Source organism: Brachionichthys hirsutus, chromosome 18 (genome assembly GCF_040956055.1).
Source record: "Brachionichthys hirsutus isolate HB-005 chromosome 18, CSIRO-AGI_Bhir_v1, whole genome shotgun sequence".
In the NCBI taxonomy this organism is placed as follows: domain Eukaryota; kingdom Metazoa; phylum Chordata; class Actinopteri; order Lophiiformes; family Brachionichthyidae; genus Brachionichthys; species Brachionichthys hirsutus.
In genome coordinates this window covers 4,251,418-4,273,182 of record NC_090914.1, presented here as the reverse complement: position 1 = coordinate 4,273,182, position 21,765 = coordinate 4,251,418, and the positions used below count along the sequence as shown (strand labels likewise).

At 44.8% G+C, this 21,765-nt stretch overlaps 3 protein-coding genes across 3 annotated transcripts; 1 reads left to right on the top strand and 2 right to left on the bottom strand.

Annotated features, from left to right (window-relative positions):
- Positions 1-987: 987 nt before the first annotated feature.
- On the bottom strand, positions 988-9,414 carry mthfd1b (methylenetetrahydrofolate dehydrogenase (NADP+ dependent) 1b). Its single transcript, XM_068751646.1, has 27 exons — positions 9,377-9,414; positions 8,208-8,292; positions 7,880-7,939; positions 7,734-7,787; positions 7,412-7,548; positions 7,195-7,295; positions 6,962-7,098; positions 6,742-6,853; positions 6,523-6,650; positions 6,287-6,384; positions 5,933-6,106; positions 5,579-5,715; positions 5,422-5,468; positions 5,228-5,335; positions 5,053-5,127; positions 4,867-4,969; positions 4,681-4,757; positions 4,162-4,302; positions 3,995-4,063; positions 3,650-3,761; positions 3,361-3,500; positions 3,235-3,276; positions 2,929-3,029; positions 2,223-2,400; positions 1,838-1,945; positions 1,556-1,708; positions 988-1,134 (listed from the first exon to the last, which is right to left on the bottom strand). Exons 1-27 carry the CDS (start codon positions 9,412-9,414, stop codon positions 1,045-1,047), a joined length of 2,805 nt encoding a protein of 934 aa, XP_068607747.1. The 3' UTR covers positions 988-1,044.
- A 446-nt stretch (positions 9,415-9,860) lies between these two features.
- On the top strand, positions 9,861-12,285 carry c18h14orf28 (chromosome 18 C14orf28 homolog). The gene is made up of 5 exons (XM_068752401.1): positions 9,861-9,949; positions 10,189-10,713; positions 11,553-11,642; positions 11,739-11,873; positions 12,102-12,285. Exons 1-5 carry the CDS (start codon positions 9,864-9,866, stop codon positions 12,283-12,285), a joined length of 1,020 nt encoding a protein of 339 aa, XP_068608502.1. The 5' UTR covers positions 9,861-9,863.
- A 3,630-nt stretch (positions 12,286-15,915) lies between these two features.
- LOC137907896 (kelch-like protein 28) lies at positions 15,916-19,932 on the bottom strand. The gene is made up of 6 exons (XM_068752257.1): positions 19,896-19,932; positions 18,894-19,154; positions 18,163-18,800; positions 17,589-18,032; positions 16,163-16,371; positions 15,916-16,079 (listed from the first exon to the last, which is right to left on the bottom strand). The coding sequence occupies exons 2-6, from the start codon at positions 19,152-19,154 to the stop codon at positions 15,916-15,918; spliced, it is 1,716 nt and encodes a 571-aa protein (XP_068608358.1). The 5' UTR covers positions 19,896-19,932.
- Positions 19,933-21,765: the final 1,833 nt, after the last annotated feature.

Genomic DNA, 21,765 nt, shown 5'->3' with positions numbered 1-21,765 from the left:
CATTTTTGCCTCATTGGCTGTTTCATTAAGCAGTACTTAATTCCTTCTTAATTCATCTTCATTTTCCATAATCGTTCACAGGATGGAAAATGCCATTCTGAGCATGGACAAGGCAAGAAAAAGGAAAAAGGAAAAAAGAATCGTGAACGTAGTCCCAAACGTGGTGGGAAAAGTTCCAAATCTGGTGGGAAAAGTCCCAAACGTGGTAGTAAAAGTCCAAAAGGTGGTCGCAAAAGTCCCAAATGTGGTCGTAAAAGTCCCTAAAGTCATGGCTGGTAATAAATGATGAAGAAATCCATGAATTAACATTTTCTGATGATTGTAAAGAAATAATCACATATGCAATAAAATAATCCAGAAAAGTCATGAATGGTTTACAGTTTACTCATTCAAATGCACTGAAAGATTGTGAACATTTGTAGCTCCATATGTGAAGTTAACAACTTCACAGCATCGAGACCATTCAGGCTTTGTTTGAAACTTTAAGAGAAATTTACAAGACAAAGGCAAAACATTAAAAAGTCAAGATTTCTCAAAGACTAAAAACAATATAAATCATTGCACAAAAGGGGATTAATTACGCTCAGATTTATGCAGACATTTATCCTATAGTTACAGTAAAGGAGATGATGGTTTAGTGCACGCAAAATATACACAAGTACCGGTAGTTAATACAGACCTGACACTGTCCAGGCCATTTTGGGTTTCTGGGATGTGCAACAAGAAATGTAACTGACTTATAACCACATCCAGATCTATAAGTCTAATCACACTCAGTCACAAAGCAGTTTGATCATTACAGGAATGATCTGTGCTGACTGATTGTGTTCTTGATTTACTGAACAACAAATTCAAATTAAAGAAGTGAAAAAGAAATGAAAGCAGCAGCAGCAGCAGCAGACTCCAGGAGCTTCAGGTACATTTCATCAGTGCTCTGACTAAACAGGAAAAAAATGCAAAGACCATCAGTGACTCCAGTGTAAGACAGGTATCTGCATGTCTTACCCATCGTCCTCACCATCACACTTGCTGCAGACTTCTGCTTCAGAAGAGACCGCTGACCTGCTCGGTCTCAGGGTCCAGGTCGATGTCGTAGAAACAAGGCCTGGTGGGCAGACCAGGGATGGTGGGCATCTAAGAGGCAGAGCACGAGTTTCTTATGACCGTACATAAAGTCGGCTCCAGCCATTCATCCACTGTTACACAAGCCGAGTGTACAGCCGCACATGCATTCTGCACAGACAAAATAATAACAGTTGTGACCATTTCTGTGTGTGCAATTTAAGGTCATTTGTTAAGAACAATAAATTAATCATTAATAGTCAGTCATTACATAAGAAGTCATATTTGCTGCTGCATATTGCAAGGACAGACAGGCTACAGCAGAGCTGACCAAGTATGACAATTCAATTTCTAAACGGTGCAGGAAATGCAGGCGTGTCCGCGGTTTGGCCGTTTGTAGCTGTGAGGCACTGAAGAGCCACGCCTCCCCAAACAGGAACCTGCTTCACAAATGTGACTAGACAGGTTGGGTTCGCTGAACCTGAACGCTCACCGTGCCAACCAATGGAAAGAGGAAGCCGGAGCCGACACTGGCACGAATATCTCTGATGGGCAGGACGAATCCTTTGGGAACACCCTTCTTATCCGCTTCATGAGAAAGTGACAGATGAGTCTTCGCCATGCACATGGGCAGATTTCCAAAACCCTGAGGTGAGCGGAGAGGAAAATATTTATGAACCGGTCCTTCAAGCATGCTGCATCTCTAGTTATGACGCACTTCCCCACGAGAAACGAGATCAGGACCAACTACAGGAACAAACACAAAAAAACTGACCTGTTTGGTGTAAAGCTCCACCTTATGTTGAGCCTCAGGAAGAAGCTCAATATCATCTGCGCCATAGATCTTCTGGGCGATTATTCGTATCTTGTCAGCAATAGGGAGCTAAAGCGGAAATAGAAACAGACAGATTGCAGTAAACGTCGTCCTTTAGCTAATTATAGTTGACTAAATAATTGCAAGTAACACATTTCAGCACTTGGTTGAGTTTAGGACTCAAATATGTGAAGCAAGTTTTATATTTGTTTAGCATGCCTTCAGCATGCCTGATCCTTTTATTCCCTTCACAGAACAAACAATAACGTACACATTTAATGGCGAACCCACTCATGCACTCGGCCTCCGCTATAAAAACAATGGCGGGCCATAAGATGGTCCATACCTCTAAATCATAGAGGAACTTGAAGTTGCTTGGGGCCTCAGATGCCCTTTGAACTGCCTCACCGAGGGCCACTGCACCGGCGCCCCCTTCAGCCCAGTGGGTGCAGCGCACGGCGTCAAAAGCGCCGGCGGCTTTGGCCACGCTGCAGACCAAGTCCAGCTCAGCCCCAGTGTCTGTCCTGCAAGACGAGTCAGAGGAATATAAGGCGTTAGACGTACCCAGGCACAGACCCCTTCAAATTAAAAGCAAGAACAAGAAATACACGTAAAAGTAGGAACACAGACAATTTATTAACTTACGAGTCGATTGCATGCTTAATTCTGGCAACCCCCTGCATTTGTCCGGGCTCGGCCCGTGCCGCCTCAGAGGCTGCACCATCCTACATGACTGTGTCAAAATTGAAGCTCCATTGACTGCAACGTTACAGTAAATTTCAAACTGCTCCATTATCCAGGATCTCTTCCGGATAATCACTGACGGACGGACGGACAAACACACGACCCCTGCCGCGGTGCAGCGAATAAAAATATGTAATTTACACCAAAAAAATATGGATATTAAAAAGGCGCCGCCACTGATCACGTAAATGTTGGACTGACCACAGAGCATCATCACGCTTTGTTGTCGGGTGAATTCATCAGTGTTTTATCACATCATGCGGCCGTCTTTAGTACATTCCCCCACTGTGTCTTCATGCATCCCTTACTTGAACGCGTTTACAGCCACCACCACCGACACGCCAAAGTGTTGTGCATTCTCGATCTGCTTCTTCATGTTGCTGCAGCCGTTTTCCAGCAACTCCAGGTTCTGGAAAAGCGAAGATACTTAAACTCATCTCCATATCTCATGAGGAGGTTGATTAACACAAGAGCTCTCCGTCTGCGTCGAGGTTTCATACAGGCGCGGCGCTGCGGCTCGTGCGGACACGTCTAACACACAACTTGGCTTACCTCACCCCAACAGAACAGCATCATTTAACATGTAAAAACAACATGGCCGTTCCTGCACTTACCTCGTCAATGTATTCCTTTGGCAGTGGCATCCCAGCGGCGACCTGAGCAAAATGTGACATGTTTGAAGTGAATTAAAAATCACATCAATCGATTGATTGGGCCGTCACGCCCTGAAGCAAACTCACCGTCGGTCCTCCGCCGTGCATCTTCAGAGCACGGACCGTGGCGACCAGCACCACCACATGGGGTCTCAGGCCCGAGTAGCGGCACTTGATGTTGAAGAACTTCTCCATGCCGATGTCAGCCCCGAAACCGGCCTCGGTCACTGGGGCGGTGAGACAAAGCGGACATTAGTCATTGTAAGAATGACATGAGACGCTATATAAAGCGTCTCCCTCACACTACATGCCAGAACGATCGGTCAAAAAGCCACGAAGGAACACGCTACCCAGCCATCTTCTCATTTCCACTTACCAACAAACCCCTCTGGTCCCACCAGCTTCAAAGCTATCTTATCAGCCAGGATGGACGAGTTGCCATGGGCGATGTTGGCAAATGGGCCGGCATGCACAAATACAGGATTTCCCTGCAGATTCAGACAATTCACACACAACTCAAGGCACTAACTCGGCTATGCAAGGTTTGGACTGTCAGGGCATAAGCGGAGCCCTTTTTAAAACCGCCCGAAAACGATCCATGTTCTTTTGAGTCCTAAAATTATAAACAAACATACTCCTCCTAATCCAGTTCACAATCTGAGAGCTATGATTTTGTTTCGTAAAGCTCTTTTGTTGTTGTTTTTGTTAATAATTCACCCACCTCCAACGTCTGCATCAGATTTGGCTTGATGGCATCTTTCATCAGCACAGCTAGAGCGCCGCTCACCCCCTGCAGAGAGAGAGAGAGAGAGGGAGAATGTGACAGAAGCCTCATTTCAACCACCCAAGGCATTCATCGCGTCCTGGAGGAGAGTCCAGACCACCGACCAGGTCCTCGGTGGTGACGGGCTGTCCGCCGCGGCTCGTGGCCACGACCATCTTGGCCAGGCGCTGACGCATGTCCTCCAGGCTGCTGGTGAGGGCGAGCACCGCCATGATTTCACTGGCCACTGTGATGTCAAACTGGGCCTGTAGCACAGAGAAAGAGTGTTTGTTCCTCTTTATCACCACCGATGCAGAGAAGGGAATCCGTTTGTCTGGACCCAGACACCTGACACAGCATATTATCTCATGATGTACGTGATTCTGGTTCAACAGACGTTCCTCCAATGAAAAAAAGGAGAATCCATCTGGTTTTAGGTGGTTCAAATAATGCCTGTTTTAATGCATCTTGTTCGGAAGGGATAATAAATATTGGCTGCACCGATAACTGACTTGAACCTCTGTTTAAGTTCGCGTCGCAAGATGTAATTGAGCAACTAGAGAATGTTAGCATTAAATTACATTGTGAATCTTTTCTTGCACTTTTGGGTCACAATCTATTCACTTTGAACTACGTGTCTTCACCTCTCTTGTGTATCCTTTCTCAGTTGGTGACTGGCCGATGGTGATCTTCCTGAGGAATCGATCATTTGTATCCAACACTGAATTGATAAATGAAGAGCAGATGTGGGGTTTAGGGGCGGCACATAAAGCCCAGCGACTTATCGAGTAACTAGACAGCTGATTTAACGAGACGTCTCTGCGCTTCACCTCTCTGCCAGGTGATGGCGCTCGGGTCAATGTCCAGGCGGGCGAAGCGGGTAATCTCTTCCTCGGACAGAGTCGAGGGGTCAGTTTTCTCTACGCCCAGTCTCTACACAACAAAATAAAAAACAGTGAATGTGCTTCATTCCCTGGAGTGAATTAACTCTAAACCGACCTAACTCTAAACTTTACCTTTAGTCTGTTGATCTGGATGGGGCAGAACTTCCTTTCTCCCCCAATGAGTGGGACCAGACGGTTATACAGAGCCTGAGGATGCATATAGAGAGTAAACTCACAATCCATTACTTCACTCACAGAGATTATATATATATATATTTAATCATCCTAGATAAAATGAAGCTCCCACCTTGTCAGTTTGTGTGGACTCGTGGAACACGCGAGCGTCAATCGCCGCAGCCACCAAGTTGTTGGCCGCAGTGATGGCATGAATATCTCCGGTGAGATGGAGGTTGAACTAAAATGAATAGATCGATCAATGAAATGCTCTCCTTGCCCTTTGTATTGGTTAACAGTTTCTGACTTGAAGCAGCAGCGGAGTACCTCTTCCATAGGAATGACTTGAGCGTATCCACCTCCTGCAGCGCCACCTGCAGGCAGAGGATAGAACTACACATTCACGTCCCGGCACGGTGACGTACGGATCTATACTTCAGCTGCCTGTAGCCCCTCACCGTCTGCATAAAAGTCCAAAGCTCACCTTTAATGCCAAACGTGGGACCCTGAGAAGGCTGTCGGACACAAGCGAACACGTTGAGCTTCATGTGGGCTCCGAGGGCCTGCACCAGGCCGATGGTGGTGGTGCTCTTCCCCTCACCCAGAGGGGTGGGTGTGATGCTGCAGAGAGAAAGTCTTCATCAGCAGGGCCATACATTTTAATTTAATCAATTTTAATAACATAAGCAGCTCTTGTTAACGCTTTTACAAAAAAAGACACTTAAAACACAGCGTAATTTATTTATTTTGCCCCCAAAGAGACTTTGACACAGACGCATTGATCCACACCGACTGTGAATCAATACCGTCGATCAAGCAAACAGTGCTAACGTCATACCCAGTGACCACCACGTATTTGCCGTCTGGCTGAGCCTGCAGGCGCTTCATGACACTCAGTTGGACCTTGGCTTTCGTCTTGCCATAGAGCTCCACTTCGTCAGAGAGCAGGCCGACCTCCCTTACCAGATGGTCGATGTGTTTTGGCACACAGGAGCGAGAAATCACGATGTCACTGTCAGGAGGTAAAAATACAAGACGTAAAAAAAATAAAAATAAACTTTATTAACCTGCAGACCGGTGGAAGACGGCAAAAACTACAGGATAAAGAACGCATTCAGGTCCGAGGTAGTGAATTAAACCAGCTCATTTGAACGTTGATAACTAAAATCAACAAATCCGTGAGATGACAAACCTTGGCACCGGCTTCTGGAGGTTGAGTTTGGTGTAAGAAATGTTCCACTTTCCTGGTTGGTGGCTCTCCAGGAAACGTTTCGCACTCAACACGGTGTTCTGCACACAAACACAGGCATGGTTTTTGTTTCTCTCATGCGCGTCATTAAACATTTCTATAATTATTTTTTTTAAAACATTCACAATGGGAAGCTCAAATTGCGTCGACATGAAGTTTTTAGTATAGATGGAGCTTACCGCCATCAGCATGGCGACCGTCATGGGTCCCACACCACCAGGCACAGGAGTGATGAAGCCCGCCTGCTCCTTGGCCGAGTTATAGTGGACATCCCCCACAACCCGCTTCCCACTTGGCTTCGTCTCATCTGAAAGAGAAAGAGAGAAAACTCTGAATGCCGTGATAAAATGGTCTTTTGAATTTGTTTTCTGATTGTCACCCGAGCTGGAGATTCCCACCTGGAATGTGATTGATGCCGCAGTCGATGACAACCGCTCCCTTCTTGATCCACTCTCCTTTCACCATCTCCGCTTTCCCGATGCCGACGACCAGGATGTCTGCTTTGCCCACCTGGACACAAACACCGATGGACAATCCAGAGGACATCGTGCGCACGTGGGATGAACGTGTTCCGGGTGGGCTGTAATGCTGGGTTGGGTCGAGGCGCTACTGATGTACCTCTCCGGGGAGATCGGCCGTTTTAGAATGGCAGGTGGTGACGGTGGCGTGGTTCCACAGCAGCAGGTCATGCATCGGCGCGCCCACGATCTTACTGCGACCAATCACTACGGCTCTCTTCCCTGCCAGAGACACGCCTGCAGAGAAGCATTTCATCCGTCCATCAGCCGCCGACCTCAAGCAGGTCTTTGTTGCACACTCTCGCAGTGTAGGTGTTTGAAAGGTGTGCGTACCAGCCTGTTTGATCAACTCCATGCAGCCATTCGGCGTGCAGGGGATGAAGCAGTCGCCCAAGTCCCCACGAGACAGCTTCCCTGCATTTATGCTGGTCAGCCTGAAAGTGTGCCAGCACACAATGAATGCAGCAAATTCACCATAAGACTCAAAGAAAGCGAGAAACAGACTCCAGGCGTAGAGATCGTTTTTTTTTTTTTTTATGTCTGTGCCCACCCGTCTACATCCTTCTCTGCGGCGACCGAGTTGGTGACCTTCTCTGTGTTTATGGCGTGGATAGAGTCTAGAGGCAGCTGCACGATGAGGCCGTGGATGGATGAGTTCTCATTCACCTCTGCGACGCTGTGAAGAACCTGCGAACATCCAGACATGAAACTCGTGCAGTTTGGGGGCTTCCTTTACCCGATAGACCCTGTTTGTTTATATAGTTTGTTTATATAATGGCACCAGCAGAACTGAGAATCCCAAACCTTACTCATGTCTTACTGGATTTAAAATCATCTGTTAAGTGTGGTGATGCTTTTCTATCCATTCTCACCTCCTCCTCGGTGGCCGTCTTGGGAAGTCTCAAATGTGTGGCATTGATTCCAATCTGGGCACAAGACAAACAAGATCACGCTACGGTTTTGGGTTGGACTGTTATAGCAGGAGGACATATTGTTTGTCAGGAAATGATCTTTGTACCTCTGCCGCTGCTTTGAGCTTCATGCTGATGTACAGATTTGAATCATCGCGATCTCCAACCTGCGATGACAAACAGCATCAGTTAACCTGTGCGTATGGAAGAACAGGCCCTCTACCATATAAATAAATCATGACCGAGCACTTAAAAGTATCTATCTACACTCCATCTTATCATGAGGGGAGGGACAATGACACACACAGGATCAAAATACTTACCTTCATATCGCCATGTGGCGTGCAACAACAAAGTAAATACCAAAATGTAGCTGGCAAAACATCCCAAAAATGTACCCCACAATATAGGAAATGTTCCTTATCTTATGCTAACCTGTAAAACCACAAGACCAGGTCTAAAGTTGGGGTCCTGAAGCTTCATCTGCTCGACATCCTTCTTTAGACGCTCCCTCACCTGCCTGCCAAAAGAAAAATTAAATGAAAAGACAAGTGAATTTTTTATTCTCAGAAGAAGGGCAGAGGTACTGTAAATGCTCCAACGACTGACTGCTGGTTGCATTTAACACAAAGCGCCTTTGTCGCATCAGCAGTGATGGAAGACGCCACGTTACTACTGATTATGGCCGCGTGACACAACGGAATGACACCAATTTGGACCGCCATTCACGTGACCTCCAGAGTGCTATTGACCTTGTGGCATTGAAACAATAGAGCTTTATATTCCAAAAAGATTCCTCTCACAACAATTCATCCATCAGTGTGTCCTATTATGGTAAATAAGAACATATTTATTTACAATTTCTACAAACGACGGGTGTTCAAAAGCCAATAAACAGCCTTTCTACAGGCAGAGGAGAACCTTCTTTGACGTGATCATCATGTTTGGGATTTTTATTTATTTTTTTACAAATGAACAAATCTTCCTGTAACATAAAATCATTTTGGGATGTCTTAATTCTGGTTTTGTTGCGCTTCCATTGTATCAATTATGCCAATAATAGATAACAGTTTGAGTTGTGGGGCTGATCAGTGAGGCTTGTCCAGAACGATCACTTTTATCGAGCTTTAAACTGAACTAAGCATATACTTATTTGACTTGTACGTGCAAATAAGTATATGCTTGCAACATATATTTGCTCTGTTGGTTAATGAGTTACACTTTTATTAACCGAGGTGGGAAATGAAACATGAAACTTGTTTTGCATGCAGATTCATATATTTTTTTTTTTTTTTTGCATATCAAAGTTTTATGAGCCTTCCACTGTAATAACAGGGCAAAGGTCAGCAGTGTCTTTACGTAACACTGCAAGATTTACCATCCTTCATTCCATCAAATAATATTCGAACATTCATCTACATAAATGCAAACACATGTCCCATACAACGTAAATCACCTGGCACATCTTTCACGTGGACAGTTGCAACTAGTAGGTAATTCTAAACTTATGGCTACTTAGCAGCATAATGAGCGAAGCAACAGTCACGTGTTCGTTATTACACCTATTTCATTATTTGAGAATGAACAAATGTAGTGAAACTTACGATGAAACCGCTTTCCCATTTATAATTTGAGCTGACATCTTTTGATCCAGAAAGTCCCGTCCGAAAACTTTGAAGCTCCTTTAAAAACAATCTGACTTTCCCTTTGAAGAATAGCGTATTTAGTTTCCGGAATAGGATTGAACGTAGACACTAACGACGTAAGAAGGTATGACGACATAGTGACGCTGAGCCGTGATAACCAATCACATAATCTCTACAACACGCATGTAGAACCTCTCAGCCAATCGTTCCAGACGTTGTTGTCCCACCCAGGAGGGATGTAACCGGGTCGAGCCAGCAGGGGGCAGCACCGTATTTACACTGAGATGATCTGTTTTTAAAAAACAAAATAGTGTTTTTATGAGGCCAAGCTAACGTGAGCGAGATTATTCTATATTTCCTACAAATGTCACAATTCATATGTTGACCCAGAAGTGCACATAGATACTTAAGGTCCGCTGCAAGACATGAAGAAATACAAGGAACTATGGAGAGTCGATTCTGTGTTTTGGACGACACCGAAGACCTCCAAAAGCTAATTGCTAACACGGCCAACAATCTCCACGTCGAAAGGTAAGTAGATGGCAGCAAGTTATGTTTTTTAAACTCGCAAAACTCTGGGCTATCATTACACGCAACCCGTCAGTGCATGGCTTTGTTTTTGTTTTTTTCCGAGATATATTTGCACAGCTTCAACGTTAAATAGGTTAAAAACAAAAAGAAAAAAGCCAGAATCCATCACTGCAAGAACTTAAAACCTCATCCACGTTAGAACGATTCTCTGTCTGACTCGTCTGAATATGTCCCGTTAGGTCAAAGACGCTGTTTGAGGAAATTCGTGCGTCCATCAGCAATGCTGAAGAAGAGGACCGCGCCTTCTGGAGGCCTGTGCTTCCCTGGGGTGGCGTCTTCGCCATCAAAGCGGGACGGAAGGCTGTGTCGTGCACGCCTCTGTACGTCAAAATCAACCTGAAAAACACGTGCACCATCGACGGCTTCCTCATGATCCTGTACGTGATTCTCCGGGACAACCGGAGCTTCCCCCAGGAGCTGGCTGCCTTCCTGGGCAAGCAGTTCGTGGAGCATTTCCTTTTCCTGATGGACTCTTGCGACTACACCACGGTGAAGATGCTGTGGATCTGGGACAGGATGTCTAAAAGACAGTACCGCTCCGAGATCCACCAGGCGGCCCTTGAGATCGACCTGTTCGGCAACGAGCACGAGAACTTCACGGAGAACCTGGAGAACCTCATGTCGACCATGCAAGAGTGCCTGTGTACCAAGGGGAGCTGCCCGGCCCGTTTCCAAGAGCTTGTCCAGACAACAATCAGCATCAGGTATTATGCTGCACGTGGGCAGTGTAATATCGAGATGCCTCAAAGGGGGGCGCTCACCCCGTGAACTATTAGCAGAGATTCTGAGCGTCAGAACGTCCTGATGGAGGACGCCCATGTCAACGCTTGGATATTACGGACTCTTCAGCTCCTTCCTAGAATGGGCTTCATTCACCTTTTAACTATCTATGCTTGTAATTTGGGTGCACATGCCCCCCCCCCCAGTATTGATCTGTTGTCCCCAGTAAAATCTCACATTAAATTTGTTTTAATAAGTTGAATCTGTTAATTGACTAATTGAACAAAATTTTAATAAAACAAATATCCACCCCATAATATAATGATCAATAATATTCAAGTTAATAGAAGGCTATTCGCTAAATATTCATGGGTTTAAATTAAAATAGCACAGATGTCATTATTTGTGATTAACCCGACCCCCTGAGTAATCAATCATTATTATCATCATACGATGGCTGTGATAAAATGTTAAGCAAACATAAGAATCTTTACTTGTAATAAATAAGCCATAAAAAAATGTGGAATATCGATACTTTTGTTGAAATAAATACTTTCATAAAGACTAATATCTCTATATTTTATATTTATATTAACACTAGATATTCCGTGTCCGACGGCACCACTGTACAGCAGTAATGGGCCGGTTCATATAGCACGCTGTTACACGTTTCCAACACAGCGGTCACTCATCTGTCGTTTCTCCACAAGTCTTGTTTCATTACGTTGACTTTTCTTTCACATAACAGGCAGTCAAAGTTAGCAAAATGTTATTGGATGGTATCAGGGTTGTTGTCTTATTTCTCTTACACTTTCCCCTCCAGCCCTGCTCACGAGCTGCCTCACAGCGACCCCATCCAGTCAGCTGTCGATGAGTTCTTCTGCCCCAAGATTCTACTCTGCTCACAGCTGGGGTGAGACACAGGGAAGCTGTTCATGTTCTACGTCCTTTTTTTTTTTTTTTTATTTTAGCCCACTTCCTTGGCAAATTCCTGTTTTCTTTTGAACAGATGTGACGGTCTTCGGGAATTCTCCCAGAGGGTTTTCCGCCGTGGACCGCCGCCCTTTGTGATTCTTAACATGCAGCAGTGGAAGTCAGAAGAACTGTCCTACGTTCCCTACCATCTCGCGCTCTGCCAAACCAGGTGAGGCGCGTGTTTCTGTGGGCTCGCTATACGTGACTGTGCTTAAATAACACAAGACGCTAAATGTTTAACCTCGCAGGAGGTTAAACATGATGGTGCAAATCATTCCGATTTATTGTTATTCTCATTATCAGGTATCGATTGATGTCTTTGATTTCAATTAGCTCCTAGAACAAATGGAAAAACGTCCGCGGACAGTACGAGAGCTCTTTTTGTTTTTGTCCGCAGGTACTCGCTGGAGGGCGCCACACTTTTCAACAAGGAGGAGCATCACTACTCCTCAGCCTTCCAGATAGATGGCTGCTGGATGCACTACGACGGCCTGAGGGGCAACAATCTGATCCTGCTGCACAAGCCGCCGGAGCTCCTGCTGCTCTCCTCTCTGGTCTACATCCGCGCCTCCAACAAGTGAACCCCTCTCGACGAGGATCTGGTTTTCGTTCCAACCTCGAGAGCGAAAGCGTTTCATCCGCCCTTCCGAGGATTCTTTCGTCACACTGGAGGAGGGCAGGGCTTCGCTGTAATCACGTCTTCTTCAATTGATCTCTCACCCGAATGCTTGCGCGAAGCTTACCGAGATTGAGAAGTGATCCTTTATGCGCACGCTTGGAATCCAAGAATGTAATGGACTATAATAGTTCTGGGTTGATGTGCATAAATATAAGTAGAGCGACTGCCATGGTTGTTAAAGGGACCTCAGTGTTAGGAAGTGCAAAGTGTTCAGCAGTCTTGCATACGTGGCAAGAGTGTGTAGCGCATTTCCCGACAAGGTGCACAATTTGACAGTTTCATTTTATATTTATGCACATCAGACCATTGTTAAAACATGTTTTTTATCTATTTACACTGTTGTCTGTGACACAGAATCAAACAAGGCCAAGAATATCATGTTAAAGTTGTGTTGTTTAAGATGTCTTAATTGTTTGGGCAGCACGGTGGCGCAGTGGTGAGCGCAGTTGCTTCCCAACAAGAAAGGTCACAGGTCCTGTGAGGAGTTTGCATGTTCTCCCCGTGTCTGCGGGGGGTTCTCTCCGGGTTCCTCCCTCCACCAAATTGGTCGCACTAAATTGTCCATAGGTGTGAATGATTGTCTTTGCGTGGCCCAAACCGGTCCAGAAGACGTTTTAATCGCAGGCTAGTTTGGTTTTAAGGGCACCAAGCTGCCTGCATGTCCATTCATAGATCTTGCAACGCTAGCTCAGCACACACTGCAGTCCTTAATGCAGCGATCGTGTATTCAAATGACTGTTTTAACCCCAGACTTCCTGGTATCACACACACAGTGCCTCCGCCAAGTTCATGGAAGCCGTGATTGGCTTTCTATGCCTGTTTGTATATGCCGAGACTGTCTTTATAATACAAATATTTTTAAGTACACAACTGTATTTGATTCATTTCGTCCCTCTTTGCGCTCCGTATGGATGTGGAGTCGCACAAAAGCAAACGGCACCTTTTAAGGCAGGCATTTATTTTAAACCGGGTACAACTTGCACCACACAAACTGACAAATGTCTTCAATCGAAACATGATCAAATGTGAAACGCTACTTGTTTTCTACACCTACGGTTATCTTGTACTTCCAGTATTAATCCACAGGATATAAAACTCAAGGTCATCAACTCATTCCAGACGCATAACGGTAAAGTAAAAGAAGCAGAGCGGTCGTTTGGCGAACATTGACATCGGTCTCAAAGCATTTATCAGTCACACACACACACACACACACAGAGAGTGGCAGTCTACTGCAGACCAGGCGTTAGTCATCCATCTGCTTTCTCTGAAAAAGCACTTTGGTGAGAGCGGTGGCAAAAACATGATATTGGTTCGGCCATGAAAAAAAAAATGCATCACCTACTTCCTTTCTTTTGCAGATTAATGCATTTTGAAGAGATGCCGATCTGTAAACATGAGAGTAATAGTGACAATTGTACAGAGCGGTGACAGCAGCAGCACAAAGGTACGCCTGCGTGATTTGTGCTGTGGTTGTCGACTGGCAAAGTCTAGAAAGATTAAAAAAAAACAAGTTACGCAACTTAGACAAAACAATGATGAATCAAAAATAGGCCTGGCTAAACCAGCATTAACAATGAGCGTACTTTATACGGGGACACCAAATCTCTCACCAGCAGTACCCTGACCGATTTGCAAGGCAAAGATAATTAAAGGTCTCATCGTAGATAGTTGTGTAAATGATCACTTTACAAACGGTAAAACGGAAGGTGACCCATCTAGTGTTTACATAAAGATTTATAAACAAACTTCCCCCAAATTTGGCCATAAATACATGAGAAATCCATCAATATATGCTGAATCTCTAATAAGAATTATTTATGGTACTGTATGGATGCTGCATTGTACATTAGTGTGAATCAGACACGTCTTCTGGGCTTGTTACAGCAATATGAAATGCCTTGGCTTTTGAAAGACAAACACAGAACATAAGTCTTATTATTATTGCGCTACCTAAATGCCATCATCCGAGATTAGGACACATGCACAACCTACAATATGCATCAAAGGGTTTGCAGAACTCGGCTCAAGTCTCCCGTGTGCAAACATCGGTGCACAAAGCAACTCGAACTAGACTTGAACAGCAACGCAACAAAACCGCGCCTAGTCTGGTGCCCCCCTGGGGAGAAAGACCCTTCGACACAAACGCCAGGGAGCGCTCTGGGTTTGCTCCCAGGACACGAGACGGTAGACGAGAAGAAACAACCTCCAACATGAGAGGACGTTGTGTCTTGTTACTTCGAATGAAGCTGGGAAAAGACGACTGGTACTTCAAACCTGAGCTTACAAGCAAGAAGTTCAGAGTAATCTCTCTGAATTAGTGGAATTTCTCTGGTCACGTGCTTCGTGGTGGTGCTCAGGGCGACTTTGCACCAACAGGCACAGACAATTACGCACGCTCATAAGGACCCATTTGACTGCTCCTTTTAAATAAATCAAAAACAGAAGCATAATGCTAATTTGCTAGCCCAAGTTTCAAACTGTACTAGCACTGACTTTTTATTGCAAGGATGGGGGTGACTACAGTTCACTATTTCATTGCTTATGAATTAAATACGCATCTAATGCTTTATGTAGCAGAGGTTAACCTAATTAAGTGACACACAAACAGACAAACAGCTGAATCCTGAATCCTAAATATAGCACCAGCTGCTATTGTGTGCAGACAAACGGGTGCAAAGCGGACCGAGAAGCGCGGCAGGGAGTTCATGACGAGACCTTGAGAAGACGGTGACGTTTAGATAGATGGCTGGCTGCAGAGCAGAGACAAGTGGCAAGGATAATTCAGTATTCACCTCTACACTGAGAAATTAACCACACACACACACACACACACACGCACACACATTAGTGACCCAGTGCAGAAAACACTTAGACAATGCACTAGGGTGTCGGATCATAATTATATTTAATTTAAACTATTTACAAGAGAGAAAGGCAGCCCTTTAAGAGAAAATATAAAAAAGATTCTAACTTCTTTTTCGTGAAGCACTGAACTTGAAGCAGAACGGCTGCGTTTGCTGAGCATCAGTTCTGCACAAACACACAACAACAAAAACAAACAAGCCTATCTGACATGCACGTCACCCTCAAGCATACAAACAACCACGCAATCAAACAAATACACCAGCGATCTACAGTGTGTTCTGCAAAACATGAACACATTGGTTCCATTTGCAGCATGGGAAAAAAAATAAAAAGAAAGTGGTAAACAAAATTAATGACAAAGGAAAAACAACAACAACAACAACACAAAGTCTACAAAGTAACAGACTTTTGAAACGAAGGTTTTCTTGCAAGATCCTCTGGGAAATGGCTCAGAGTCCTCGTTGTGGTCCAGCAGCAGTAAAGCAGTGTCGTCGTCGCCCCCCCCCCCCCCCTCCTGCGGTCACCCAGCAAACCTGGCACATCCATCCATCCAACAGGCTGCCTCTCCTCGGGAATCTTCATGTGGGGGGGAGGGAAGAGAAGACAACAAGAAAGAAAAGTCCTTGTATCTAACTTATTGGGTCCAAGCAGGCTGGGCCATGGGTCAAAGGGCGGTCAGGCCAAAGTTGCAACGACAGTACATCATGCCGCTCGAGTCCAACCAGCTGTCTGAGATGGGGTCATAGCGTTGGACAGTATTCAGGTAAGATGACCCGGAGTGACCTCCCACCACATAGAGGTAGTTGTCCACGATGGCGGAACCCACCCCTGCAAGACAAGTCCACACTCACCCAATGTACCCCGATGGTGAGCATTTCGGAATCCTGCAAACTGACACACGAGGAACTCACCAGTGCGCGGTTCATTCATCGGTCGACACGCCGTCCACTGGTTCTGGTGCGGATCGAACCTCTCAATGCTGGACAGGTGTGAAACGCCGTTGTGTCCGCCCACCACAAATATAAAGCCGAGCATGACGCCGACGCCGAAGTTGATCCTCTTGTCTGCCATGGGGGCTACCATTTCCCAGGCATCCTTGCTGGGGTCGTACCGTTCCACGCTGATGGAGCAGAATCAACAAAAACACACAATTAAATCAATAAATAAATAAATGAACATGTAAACTGATCTGATCTTTCAGCTCTACAGTAACTTAAAAACAAGCCCACCAGGATGATAAGACGAGTAATCAAATAAATAAGCAAGTCAGAAAATCCAGAACTGGATTTTTACATTACAACTAAAGCTATGGTGGTTTACATCTATTAATATTAATCTTGAGAATAGTCTAAAGTGTCGTTAGCTCTATGCAACATTTAGTCATGTGTCTGAAATATATATATACACTGGTATACAAAACATTTTATGCACTCCTTTGAAAGAAGTACAGTCCTAACTCAACAACGTAGTATTAAAATCAGGGCGATATTTTTGTATATTGCAAGCTGAAGACCGATATACTGTCTGATCACACACATCTCGTGCAACGAGCACAAAGTCTGGTGAAATAATGAAGTCGACCAATCAAGCAAGCCCCTTGACAGCAACTGGAACACTATTAAGGATTGTTTTGCAATACGAGACGACATAAAAGCCACCGGGGAAGGGAAGTGGTCCACAAAGACCTTCTGTCCAAACACATTCTCCCGAGAGGCTTTGGGAGTCAAAGAAACAAGCAACAGAGACACTGCTCTCTGGGGAGCCATGGCAACAACAGCGGCCTAACCAGCAACACACACACGCACACACACACACACACACACACACACACACTTCACTCATTAACAGGACCCTGGCCATTTCCTCAGCGACACTAAACATGCTTTCACTTGAGACCTTGAGAGGAAAAAGCCATGTTAGGACTACTAGAGCTGCATGTTTCTCACAAAGTTCAAAGGCTATTTATAAAAAGGTGTGGTTGAGCACCACAGATGAGTTAAAGGTCAAAGGTCATCGCTACAAGCAAACAAAGGTTGGCTGCGTGTTTAAACCTCTGTGGGTGTCCGCAGCCACATCGGAATAGTGCAGAGAAGAGATACGACAACAAGCACAGAAAACGGGCACCTAAAGACTCGGGCCGTTTATTTTTCCTCACGCAAACTAGCCTTAAACCTGTTGCCGTCCAAATAGTACAACACATTGAGCATTTTATTCACCCAGAAATGCAAATGAGTGTCAAGCTTCATTATTTGATCACATAAAGTTACTCAAACTTCCCCATCACAGCTTACAATACATTCGTCCGTGATAAACGGCAAACGCTCTCGGTGGCAGTACCTGTTCATGTGGGCGGGGCCATAGCCTCCAATCGCATACACCATGCCATCAAGCACAGCAGTGGCAAAGCAGCTGCGGGACTTTGTCATGGGCGCCACGGGCTGCCACTCCTTCAGCTTGGGGACGTATTTCTCCACCGACTGGAGGTAATACTGGCCATCGTAGCCCCCAAGGGCATAAAGCTCCCCGGCCAGGACCACCACCCCGAGCGTGCTGCGGCACTCGGCCATAGGCTCCACCGAAGACCACGTGTTGCTTTCGGCATCCCAGCTCTCGACCGTGCTCTCGTGCCTCCGATAGCTAATGCCCTGTCGCATGTGCGTGGCAATGCCTCCCACGACGTAGACCTTGTGGTCGAGTACCGCCACTCCAAATTCATAGCGAGGTACACTGAGAGGAGCCAGTCCGATCCAGGAATCCGTCTGAGGGAAATACATTTCCACGCTGCAAAGAGAGAGACACGCGATGCATTTTTTTTTTAAACGACCGCAAAAACATAGACAATGTATACGTTTGGCAAAATAGATTTTCTTCTCACCATCGCTTAAAAGTATCACCGTATTATTAGTGTTACCTTTCCAACGTTGCAAACAGTCCAGCCTTGCCTCCCACGGCGAGCAGCACCTTCGGCGCACACCTGGGCCGTGCCGACAGCACAGTCTGGTAGGAGAGACGGTGCTCGGGCATAAAATGATATTTGAGCGCCTCGTTGAGCAGGTGCTTGCACGCATGGTCATCTCGTATGAGGTGATTGGCTTCATATAGGCGGGTGAGAAACTTCACACTGAGGAGCGGAAGGCGAACGCAGTGCAGCAGCGGAGCCAGATGCTGCTGCCTCTCCGTTACGTCGTACTTGATCCACGACTCCAGAGCGTAGAATACGGTCTCTTCTGTGACAACCTTAAGGCAGTCATTGGACACAATTTCATCCAACTCCGCCCTCGTCAGTTCAAAAAATGCCTCCGTTTGGCAAACCTCCTCGAAGTTCTCGCAGACGAACTTTGTCGCAGCCAGGCACAGATCGTGACAGCCGTAAGTCTCCGCGAAGCGGGAAATGCCGATACAGTTCCCAGCGTCCAGCTGGCTTTCCAAGAAGGAGCAGCACTCCTTAAGTACGAGCTTAACCTGGAGCAAGTTGGCAGCCGGGAGCAGAGATTCCACCGTTTCCTGGGAGATAAACACTGTGCCAGTGTAAGCATACTCTACAATGGCCTAGAAAGGGGGGGGGGGGGGATAAACAGTCACATATGCATTTGCAATCGTACACTTATTTAATAAAAGGTATCTGCAAACCCCCGGGCATACCTGCAGAGCACTTTCATCAATGCACTGGAATTCCACCTCAGAAGTCTCCTTTTCCGAGAGGTTGCCCGTGAACATGGCCTTGAAGTAAGGGCTGATGCTGGCCAGCACGACCTTGTGGGCGTGGATCTTGACGTCACCCACGCGCAGGACAATGTCACATAGTTCATGATCCTGCCGCAGGAGCTGGAGGCCCTGCAGCAGCTGCTCCGAGTGGGGTCGCTTCAGACTGGCAAACATATAGGACTGGTCCTGCTGGTCCATCTGAGAGCAGGAATCCACACATAATAGAGAGTTGAGAGTTTTTTTTTTTTAAATCAAGGTTACTGATTTTTCTGATTAACAAAAGCCGACCATCAAAAATATGGACAGTCAGTTTAGTCTGGCACTACGAGCCTGATAAGCGACAGAGGCCTGTGTGACATGACGTAAATAGATATGATCAGGAAACATGCGGACGGTATGATGCATTCAGGGATATCAGGAACGATCCGTAGTTTGCAGTTTATTTTGATGCAGCCATTATCTTAAGAATCCTGATCTCCTTAATGCTAAAGTGCTAAAGTTAATCAACCACAATTTAATCACATTTTTTAATACCATGCTACACACAACTGGCTGCATGTGCATTAATGCTTTATTAAAGTCACAACCACAATCAAATGATAACAATAGCTTGTTTTATGGCCTTAGCTTAATGTCTGTGCTTAGGACACGTCAAATTAACATCTTAGTTTTTACAGGAACACATTTCAGCAGATCGCATGTTTATATTCGTGTAATGCAGTCACCAATTGTCAGCATCGTATCATTTTCAATGCCTGACTTCAGCAAATACACGGCGCCCATGTCTGTTAACGTTGCGCTGCTAAAAATAAACACGGTTACCGCGGCTAGCCGCACCATTGATTGATATACAGTAACACGGCTGCCAGACTCAAAAACGTGAGGTTTTTAGCTAGCTTAAAATGGCTTTTGTATATCGTGAAATTGGGGAAACCCTACCTGTAACCTATAATCAGTCTGGACTGCCGCCGTAATGATCGATTTTTCCTGCGGCGGAGCTCAGCTGCGACGGGCGAGAACCTCGAGCGGCTACCAGGAAAACAGCCTAGCTTCCTACTAGCTAGCCACAAAGCTGCTACAGAGGCGGGACCTTATAGTGACGACCAATCAGAGCAGAGCAGCACACCCACTTCCGTTCTCTTCAAAATAAAACGACACGTTAGTCTATTTTATTATTAACGTCTTTCTATTTTTGTGTCAGCGACCCAAGAAAATCTACAGAATGCAAAGTAAATTTCAACAAGTTAACCACATTTACTGGGTTAAATGGGTTTGTGGCTGGAATCCCTGTGGCATCTTTTATTTACTCAAAGGTATAGCGTCAATGCAATATTTGATTCATGTGATTGTTTACCTTGCAATGCAGAGGGGAAAAAATACAGACTGTATGTATATTTTTATATATTTTGGCTAGTAGTGTAACAGTCTACTGTTTCAAGTACTTATTAAAATGTTATTAGGTTTTTGTTTGTTAGAGTAAAACACAATTCCTGCATTTATAATTGCATTAATAAAGGAGAAAATGTTATGTAACTCAGTAAAAACAACAGTGATTTGATGTGTTATCCTCATGAAAGACTAAAGTAACACTAACGTACCGGTAGCTGACATACTGTTCATATTCTACAACAAGGTTTTGACTTTCTATCCATTGTGTGGCCAAGCCACTGATCCTGAGAAATAGTAAACAAGAAGCAAATTGAACTTATATTACTATAGATCAACAATAACTGGACTGGATGTTGTGAATATAAAACACTCCCTTACAACAGAGAGACCGCCATCTGATAAAAAAGTTTTTATTTATAGTGTCAAGTGACTCACTTCAAATATTATACATTCAATCGTTTAGTTCTTGAATACTTGCATATTTTGATCAATATGTATTTATGACTAATGTTGGAGCTAGCTCCTGCCCAGCTGTAATACTATGTAATTCATATTTTAATATATAGAGAACTCCTTGTATACAGAGTTTTATGTGTAAAGCAATTTGAAGTCTACTGACTGTGACTCAATTCAGGGGCTGTGTCCTTTAGTTTAGAGACTGTAGTTTAAGCTTAAATATGTCGCAGTTTCATGACAAGGCCTTCCCATTTCCAAAGCTGGTAAGGATTTCACCCTTTTTCAAGAGTTGTTTGGCAATGGTAAAGTTAAACAACATTCCAAAGACAAGTGCAAAATAAATACATTTCTGTTACTATTTCCTGTTATTATTTCCCCAGAACTGCCACAAATGAGTACAAAAAGAAATTTGAGTGGAATACAATATAAAACACTATCATGCAACTTGCCACCTTTACCCCACCACATATATAACCAAATGTTTGTAAGCAGTAATGTCAATATTATTATTTTTTATCTTAATTCTGGTCAATGACTTTGTCCCATTAGTGACATTTCTAAAATGCATTAACAATATTAATTATGTTCATGTCTGTGTAATTAACTAATGAAAACAAACTTACAAAATAATAAATTCTTGATTCTGTCTATCGATAGCTCTTCTAGGCATTATTGACAAATAAAATATTATATTAATGCATCGGTTTCTTTGAGATAGTAAAAAAAAAACAAAAAAAAACAGCACAAACACACACATAAATGTTTGATTGTGTCCAAATTAATAAAAAAAACAATGTTCTCATCCCTATTCGGGCGAACGTCGGAAGAAATGTTCTGAAAGTAGTCGCCGGCGCTGTGAGGCGCCTCACCGCGCCGGGCTGGGGGAGCCTCGGACGCGCGTCACCATGGAAGCCTTTGGGTTCGCTGCTACATTCGCCATTTTGCATCTTCGATGTACGTCTTG